The following is a 9,901-nucleotide window of genomic DNA, read 5'->3' on the forward strand; positions in this document are numbered from 1 at the left end:
GTCAGAGCTGGCGGTCGATGAGTTGAGCATCGTACCCCGTTCTTGTGAGGGCATCCTTGAGTACTTCCAGGTGTCCGTCATGTTCCTCCTCATCTGAGCAGATCCGGTGTATGCGTAGGGATTGTCCATAGGGGATGGCTGTTTTAATATGTTTTGGGTGGAAGCTGGAGAAGTGTAGCATTGTGAGGTTGTCTGTGGGTTTGCAGTAGAGTGTGGTGCTGAGGTGTCCATCCCATGATTATTGTAATTGTGTTTTCCCTACATGCCTTTTCTAACTCCTGATTTATTTTCTTCCCCACATCCTGATTACTGCTAGGAGTCCTGCACATAACTCCCATTATGACCTTTTTCCCTTTGCAGTTCCTCAACTCCATCCACACAGATTCTGTGACTTCTGACTCTATATCACTTCTTGCTATCGATTTCTTACTAACAACGCAACCCTGCTCCCTCTGCTTGTCCTTTTCATAGGACTTTTATCCTTGGACATTTAGTTCCCAGCCCTGATGGAGCTCCAAGATGGTGGCGGAGTAGGATTCCTCAGCTGGAGCTCGTCCACTTTGTCTGTTTCTTTTCTTTTAGTGTTTCTTTCTTCCTTCTTACCTCGTGTCCTTGAACCCCCTGCTGAGGGAAGTCATTGCAGACTCCCAGCCTTGAGGTGAAGCCAGAGCAGACTCCTGGCCTGAGCACGGACTCCCAGCCTTGAGGTGAAGGCAGAGCGGACTCCTGACCTTGAGAGCCTTGAGGTGAAGCCTGGTGTGGGGAGGCTGGTGCTGGCATGGACTAAGTTGGAAGGACTGTTATTCTGAACTGTTTATTTCTTTATTTTTCTAATTTACTCCTATGATTTTGTCCTTTTGTACCTAAGGTATACCAAAGGTCTGTAATATTGGACTTTTTATTTCTTTATTTTTCTAACTTTTTTTCCTAAGAATTTGGACTGAAGGATCTGTACCTAGGTACATTTGTACCTAACACGGTAATGCAAGTGGCCACTTATAAACTTTTCACTGTATTCATGAGAGTACTTGTGACAATAAAGGTAATTCTAATTATAATTCTGATCCCCTTGCAGCCATGTCTTTGTGATACCTATAACATTGTACCTATCAGTTTTAATCTGTGCTTAAAGCTCATTTACCTTGTTTTGTATACTGCATGCATTTAAGTACAACATCCTCAGTCTTGGGTTGACTGATCCCCCCCCTCACATAATTGTCCATTCATCTGCTTGAAGTTAGATTTCTGATCCTTTCCATCCTCTTTGTCCTATTACTTATTCTGGAAAATATAACAATCTCTGCTGAGCCCTCCTCCCTTTTCCTTTTCCATAATTTTCCAAGTAACTGAACCTATCACAGAACTCTTCAGTTTAAAGCCCTATCCACAGCCTTAGTTATACACTTTGCCAAGACTCTGGTCTCAGCATGATTCAGGAGGAGCCCATTTCATTTGAAAAGCTCCCTCCTTCCCCAGTACTGGTGCCAATGTCCCATAAATTTGAACCCGTTTCTCCCACACCAATCTTTAAGCCAAGAATTTAGCTCTTTTAATCTTGTTGATCCTGTGTCAATTAATTTGTAGCTCAAGTGGTAATCCAGAGATTATTACTTTTATAGTTCTGCTTTTTAATTTAGCCCCTAGCTGCTCCTATTCTCTCAGAAAAATCTCTTTCCTCTTTCTACCCATATTGTTAGTACCTACGTGGACCTGAATCTTTCCCCTCCCACTCCAAATTCCTCTGCAGCCTAAGGGATTCTGAACCCAGGCATCAGGCAGGTAACACAGCCTTCGGGACTCTCGATCCTAGCCACAAAGAACAGTGTCTATTCCCCTGACTACATTTCTACTGATAAATACATTTCTCTATTCTCCCCCTCTTGAAGGCACGGTGGCTCAGTGGTTATCCCCTGGGTTTGATCACACCCTTGGGTGACAGCTATGTCTGCGTGGGTTTCCTCTGGGTGCTTCGGTTTCCTTCCACAGTCCAAGGATGTGCAGGTTAGGTGAATTGGCCATTCTAAATTGCCCAGTGTTCAGGGATGTGCAGGTTAAGTGAATTAACCACAGGAAATGCAGTGTTACAGGGAAAGGGTAGAGGGCTAGGGTCTGGATGGGATGCTCTTTGGCAGGGTGATGTGGACACAATGAGCTGAATGGCCTGCTTCCAAACTGTAGGGATTCTATCATGTGCTGATTAATGCCTGCTTCTACAGCATGACTTCCATTGGTTTAACAAGCAAGTTAGCAATAAGATGCAATATCATCAATTTCAAATAATAATCGTAATTATAAATAATTGCTCCCAGTTTTTCAGAGACAGTGCAAGTTTTGTTCATTGAATGTCTCCTGTTTACTAATTTGCCATGAGTTTTCTCTTTTATGCTTACCTTGCCAACTCTCTTTCACAAACTCTGTGTGTAATGTTCCCCACTCTTGACAAAATATCACCAGCTTGAATTATTAATTCTCATTCTGTATGCTGAGCATTGCCAGAATTTTCCATTTCTATTTCAGATTGCCAGCACCCACAGTATTTTTGCCTTTCACCCAGTCATCGGTTTGCTTTGCTGCTTCACACTGGTTAAAAATGTGAACAATGAGCCAGTGATACTTGGGTTTCATTCAGCATCCCCCTTTGCAGGTTCTATTCCTGCCACACGTCCCCTACTTTAATTTCCAAAATGCAATTTCCCACTGTTACTCACATTTGCTGTTGATCAGCCCTGGTGCAAACTCTGCCATATTCTCCTTTTTAGATATTGGCTTCCACTCTGAGTTTCATCAGTGAAATTGGCTACTTTTCCCTGAGAATGAAACTCAGGGTCATCTGGACATACCAGAATATATGAAAGACCAGAGGCAGGAGCTGCAAAGTTTGGATATTTCACCTTCCAGTTAATTTTCTTGGTTTGATGTGTATTTAGATCAAACGGCATCAATTGCTGCAACTGAAGACTTAGATGCCATTTGCTCCCTTTTAAATTACCGTAGTCCCCCCTCCCTGCACCGTACCTGCAGAGGATAGAATCATAAAGATGTACAGCATGGAAACAGACCCTTCGGTCCAACCCGCCCATGCCGACCAGATATCCCAACCCAATCTAGTCCATCTGCCAGTACCGGGCCCATGTCCCTCCAACCTGTTCCTATTCATATACCCATCCAGATGCCTCTTAAATGTTGCAATTGTACCAACCTCCACCACTTCCTCTGGCAGCTCATTCCATACACATACCACCCTCTGTGTGAAAAAGTTGCCCCTTAGGTCTCTTTTATATCTTTCCCCTCTCACCCTAAACCTATTCCCTCTAGTTCTGGACTCCCCGACCCAAAGGAAAAAACTTTGTCTATTTACCTTATCCATGCCCCTCATGATTTTGTAAACCTCCATAAGGTCACCCCTCAGCTTCCGACGCTCCAGGGAAAACAGCCCCAGCCTGTTCAGCCTCTCCCTATAGCTTAAATCCTCCAACCCTGGTAACATCCTTGTAAATCTTTTTTTAACCCTTTCAAGTTTCACAACATCCCTCCGATACTAAGGAGACCAGAATTGCACACAATATTCCAAAAACAGCCACAACATGACCTCTCAACTCCTGTTCTCAATACTCTGACCAATATAAGAAAGCATACCAAACACCTTCTTCCCTATCCTATCTACCTGCAACTCCACTTTCAAGTAGTTATGAACCTGCACTCCAAGGTCTCTTTGTCCAGCAACACTCTCTAGGACCTTACCATTAAGTGTAGAAGTCCTGTTAAGATTTGCTTTCCCAAAATGCAGCATCTCGCATTTATCGGAATTAAACTCCATCTGCCACTCCTCAGCCCATTGACCAATCTGGTCCAGATCCTGTTGTAATCTGAGGTAACCTTCTTTGCTGTCCACTACACCTCCAATTTTGGAGTCATCTGCAAGCTTACTAACTGTACCTCTTATGCTCACATCCAAATCATTTATGTAAAAGACAAAAAGAAGAGGACCCAGCACCGATCCATGTGGCACTCCACTGATCACAGGCCTCCAGTCTGAAAAACAACCCTCCACCACCATTACATTCCAAGACCTCCTACTGCGGAAGACCGAAACCACAGACAGTTGCGAACCCTTCATTTAAATGGGAAACGTACCTTCCCAGCAGCCTCCTGGTCTCTGGTTCTGGAACATTCCCTCTAATATGTCTGGGCCGCAGTAAACCGCGGGTAACTGAAACCATGGAAACCGGACCCGCATATAAGGTGGTCGCCCTCTACTATTAGAACTAATGCAGCCTAAAGCTATAGAGGAAGTGATTGTGTAACGTGTAGAGCTGCTCACTAGACTTTTAAGTAGCTTCTGGATTAGTGTTGCTGGAAGAGCACAGCAGTTCAGGCAGCATCCGAGGAGCAGTAAAATTGATGTTTCGGGCAAAAGCCCTTCGTCAGGAATACCAAATCTAAACTGTGAATTACTGACATATGAAACAACTGGGAGGAATTCAGCAGTATTGTATATGATTTCTAATGAAAGTTGAGGGGTAGGGTAAAGTGGCAAAGATTGAAGTCTTCAGTGTGCCAGAAGGACACACATCAAAATCATAGCTTTACAGACACAGCCCAGGCTGAGCTGGTTTACATTTCAGGTGAAGGAGATACATGTAACTTAAACCATAAACAAAGCTAATTTGGAGACAAGGAAACATATCAAAAATAATATGAAATACAAGAAATACAATATTTATCCAGAAAAAAGGAAATATTTAACAATTCCTTATGCAAGTAAAGATCTAGTAATCCATCAAGGAGCAGTGCACCAAACAGTTTGGAGTCAACAGAATATTAACATTAGGGTGCTTTGGAGAGGTCAACCAGTAAAATTTGAAAAATGGACAACTGGGACATGCACCATCATGCTTTGTGACACCATTCCCATGAGCACTTCTAATTGACTTGCGTTATGCTTCTATGTCAGGGCCGTCTTAATTGCCCACTGGCTTCTTTAGTAATGTTACAAAATGTTATTCAATCATACCTAGCATACCCATTGGGAGAATCACTTAGTTCACATGATATTAGGATTCAATACAAGTACTTCTGAATTTGAGAAGCAGAACTTGGTAGACCATGAAAACAGAAAATGCTGGACTGGGTCAATTCTGATGGAGAGTCAGGCCAATTGTTTGCTGAATCTGTCACTTACAGATGTTGATCATCCTGCTGTTCATTTCTTGAAAATGTCTCCACCATATTATGGTGAACCTTCTATGCTCGCTTTGAGCAGAATTTCGGCTGAGAGGTTACACCTATTCCGACAAGTCCTGATGAACCTACCCCAATAGTCACTGCATCAAAGGTCAGATCAGTTTTCCTTTGTGTGAATCCAAGGAAAGCAATGGGACCAGACGGAGTACCAGGCTCTACACTCAGAGCGTGTGCAGATCAGCTGGCAGAGTTCTTTTTGAACATCTTCAACCTCTCCCTGCAGCAGGCCACTGTTCCTGCCTGTTTCAAGAGGGCCAACATCATCACTGTGCCTAAGAAGGCTCATGCAGCATGTCTCAATGACTACTGCACAGTGGCCCTAATTTCGGTGGTCATGAAGTACTTTGAAAGGCTGGTCATGGCATTAATCAACTCCAGCCTCCCCACTACTCTTGTCCCACTCCAATTTGCCTATCGAACCAACAGATTCGCGTCAGATGCCATATCACTTGCCCTTCACTCCTCCCTAGAACATCTTGACAACAAGAACAGCTACATAAGAATCCTACTCATTGACAACAGTTCAGCTTTCAACACTATTATCCTCTCGAGGCTAATTACTAAACTTAGTGATCTCGGACTAAGCCCCAATCTCTGCAACTGGATCCTCAGTTTCCTGACCCACAGGCCACAATCATAGTCATAGAGTCAGAATCTTGAAAGCCCACATCCAAGGGAAAATTTAACTACTGTTAGCTCTGTCTATACATCTTATTATTTTATAAACTTCAATAAGTTCAGTGAAGATTGGGGACAATATTTCATCCTCACGAACACTCAACGCTGGAGATCCCCAGGGGTGCATACTCAGCCCCCTACTGGACTCACTGTACACCCATGACTGCGTCGCCAAATACCAAATTAATGCCATTTACAAGTTCACCGATGATACCACCATAGCCGGTCAAATCTCAGACGGCGATGAAACAGACTACAGATGGGAGGTGGAAGACCTGGAAAAATGGTGCACTGAGAACAACCCAGCTCTCAATGATGGCAAAACCAAGGAACTCATTATTGACTTTCAGTGGGATGTTACTCATGCCCCCCTATACATTAACAGCATAGAGGTGGAATGAGTGGAGAGTGTCAAGCTCCTGGGAATGGTCATCCACAACAAGCTTTCTTGGACTCTTCATGTAGACACACTGGTTACAAAGGCCCAATAGCGTCTTTTCTTCCTCAGGCAGCTGAGGAAATTTGGCATGATGGCAAATACCCTTGCCAACATTTATAGGTGCGCCATTGAGAACATTCTGTCTGGATGTATCACTACCTAGTATGGCAACTGTACCATTCAAGATCGGAGACGGTTACAAAGAGTGGTGAACTCAGCCTGGACAATCACAAAGGCCAACCTCCCATCTACAGAATCCATCCATCAGACCCGCTGTCAAGGGAAGGCTGCCAGCATTTTCAAAGATCCATCCCACCCTGGCAATGTTTTTCTACAACCTCTCCCAACAGGGAGAAGGTACAGAAGCCTGAACACATGCACCAGCCAACCCGACTGTTGTTAGAATACTGAATGGACTCACAAACACTTAACATTTGCCTGTACCTGTGTTTTTGTTTTTGCTGCTGGTTTACCTATTATGTACTCAATTATGCTATTTAACTCTGTGATCTGCCTGTATTGCTTGCAAGACAAAGCTTTTCACTGTGCCTCGGTACACGTGACAATCAATTCAATTCAATTCAATGCATGCTGTCAGGCAGCATATTCCAGATCCTAACTGTTTGCTGCATAAATGGTTTTTCATCATGTCATCTTCAGTTCTTTTGCCAATCACTTAAATCAGTGTCCTCCCCATCTCTTATCCCAACAATTTCTCTCTTTCTGTCATTTAGACCCCTCATGATTTTGTACACCTAATCAAGTTACCTCTCTACCTTCTCTTCTCTAAGGTGGTTGGAATTGAATTTCCAATCTCCACTTGCTTATTTATATTAAGATGGAGAGCCAGAGTTTCAATTATGTCCTACTTTGATTATCAAATTGAGAAAAGGTAAATCCTAAAAGTTGAATGCTCTTTGTGGATTTTACATGCATACCTTTTCCCTCGGATCACTGGAATCACTATTCTGGTTAAATTTTTACATTTTGATTTAATTAAAGTGTATGCTCCCATTGCTGGGCTAAGACATGTTCATAGAATTATTGAATGGTTACAACACAAAAGGAGGACCTTTGGCTTGCAGTGTTCATGCTAGCTCTCCACCAGAGTAACTCCATGAAACCTTCTCTGCCCTTTCTTGGTAGCCTTGTAAATTAACTCTTCAAAAACTTATCCAATCCCATATTGGGAACCCCATTTGAAACTGCCTTTTCCAAACCACTTTCAATCAGTGTCCTCGCCTTCCCTTCCACCTAAAGGAACAATCTCTTTCCATCAATTAGACCCCTCATGATTTGGAATACCTCTATCAAATCACCTCTCTACCTTCCCTTCTGTAAGGAGTTTGGAATAACCATTAAATAATAGGCTAAAGAAACAAATTGTTTTATTTACTGGATCATGCCTAATACTTCCGTAGAGGTCAACTCCGAGACATTGCAGTCCTTATTTCGCAATGGGAAGATTATAGAAGCCTTTTGCTCACTTGTGCCTTGTTAAGTTTACCTGACAGAATCGACAAGGAACAGTGAGCTTATTTTTGCTTACTTCTTGCTGACCCAAAAAGTGTCATTCGACGACATTAAGTGAAATGCAAAATTATTTTGGTTCCAGCAGACAGCTAGCGGGAGGGGCAGAGATGTGCCCGTATCTGGTGTCCCAGTCACTTTAAATAGCCAACAGTGCAAACACTACCACTGCCAAACTGCAGGCAAGGGCCGTGAAGAAAATAAACTCGATCTCCACACAACTGCATGTGACACCATTTTTGCAACAGCTCAAAATTGTTTCGGGACTAAAGCTGTTCCTTTTCTAAATTCCCGTTACCTTTCTCCAAGTTCTTCTTCCTCCTCCGTTTCCAAAACCCCACCTTCACACGTTTCATCCTCCAGCGAGAAGGAGATTTCTGCTTCGATGTTGTCGCTTTCTGGAGGAACACAGGTTTTCAGCCCGTCCATGTTCGCTGCTGGGTCCTTTTCCACTGCCAGATTAATGGAGAGATTCTCGAAGCCCGGTCATTATGGAACCCAGGTTTCCTGACTCAGGACGCTCTTTAAATAGAAATGTCACTGCCAACAAATAGGGACTTCCCTTTGCCTCGAACCCATCGTCCCCTGGGTCCTAAAGCCCACGCGAGCTAATTAAATCAAATCAGGTTTTTACTGGGGCACATCTTAGTTTATCCTCCCGGGGTTCTAACACTCTTACTTCACCCCAATGAAGTGTCCACCCCTTACTGTGTTCAAATCTCTGCTTCCTACATTGCAGAAGCTACAAACAAAGATTATTTTATTGCCTCTAAAGCGCCTTTGGATGTTTTGATTCCTGCGAATGTTCCTGAGTAAATGCACGCCTTCCTTTTTTCTTTCATAAAGTAATTCTTCTACCTTCCCGACTTGTAACTTTATTTCGGACTTTGATCATTCTGTAAGGAACGATTTTGCTGTTACTTTTATTAATTTAAACCCGGGTTTCCTCGCACAGCTTGCACTGTTTAACTGTGATATTCTGGGTTAATTTGATTTCCTTGCCTTCACCAATCCTGCAGATCACGTCCCAAAGTCCCCTTTCAAAGGTGAAAAGTCTTCAGGACTGGAGCCTTCAGATCTTTACTGCACGACTTTCTGTTCTTAAGTGTCTCACCTTTCTTTGGAACCTCTTGGTGATTTATTCATTGATAGGGTGTAGGCATTGCTGGATAGATGAGCATTTAAGACTATAAGAGATGGGAGCAGGAGTAGGCCATTCAGCCCATTGAGTTTACTCAGCCATTCAATGAAATCATTGCTGATCTGATAATCAACAAGGAGAAAGTGAGGACTGCAGATGTTGGAGATCAGAGTCAAAGAGTGTGGTGATGGAAAAGCCCAGCCGGTCAGGCAGCATCCGCGGAGCAGGACAGTGGATGTTTTGAGCATAAGCTTGTCATCAGGAACCTGATGAAGGGCTTATACCCGAGACATCAACTCTTCTGCTTCTCAGATGCTGCGCGATCAGCTGATCTGATACTCCTCAACTCTCCAATCCTTCCCCCCACAAGTCTTGATTCAGTTACTTATTTAAAATCTACCCCAGCCTCTGCAGTGAAGAGTTGCACAGATTTACCACTAGCTGAGAGAAGTTTCTCCTCAGCACTGTTTTAAATGTGCCACCCCTCATTCTGAGATTATTTCCTCTGGTTGAATACTGTCCCACAAGGGGAAACAACCTTCCTGCATCTGCCCTGTCAGGTCCACTAAGAATGTTGAACATTTCAATGCTGTCGATAATGAGATCTTAGAGTCATAGAGATGTACAGCATGGAAACAGACCCTTCAGTCCAACCCGTCCATGCCGACCAGATATCCCAACCCAATCTAGTCCCACCTGCCAGCACCCAGCCCATACCCCTCCAAACCCTTCCTATTCATATACCCATCCAAATGCCTCTTAAATGTTGCAATTGTACCAGCCTCCACCACTTCCTCTGGCAGCTCATTCCATACATGCACCACCCTCTGCGTGAAAAGGTTGCCCCTTAGGTCTCTTTTATATCTTTC

The 9,901-nt window shown here is 43.5% G+C and overlaps 1 protein-coding gene across 1 annotated transcript in view; it reads right to left on the minus strand.

Moving 5' to 3' along the window:
- Positions 1–8,401, minus strand: part of si:ch1073-398f15.1 (cardiomyopathy-associated protein 5) — a 103,237-nt gene extending 94,836 nt beyond the window's left edge. The window contains exon 1 of the mRNA XM_043706803.1: positions 8,190–8,401. Within this exon, the coding sequence (XP_043562738.1) occupies positions 8,190–8,320 (131 nt within the window). The 5' untranslated portion in view covers positions 8,321–8,401. The remainder of the gene's footprint in view (positions 1–8,189) is intronic.
- Positions 8,402–9,901: the final 1,500 nt, after the last annotated feature.

Source organism: Chiloscyllium plagiosum, chromosome 2 (assembly GCF_004010195.1).
Source record: "Chiloscyllium plagiosum isolate BGI_BamShark_2017 chromosome 2, ASM401019v2, whole genome shotgun sequence".
NCBI classification, from domain to species: domain Eukaryota; kingdom Metazoa; phylum Chordata; class Chondrichthyes; order Orectolobiformes; family Hemiscylliidae; genus Chiloscyllium; species Chiloscyllium plagiosum.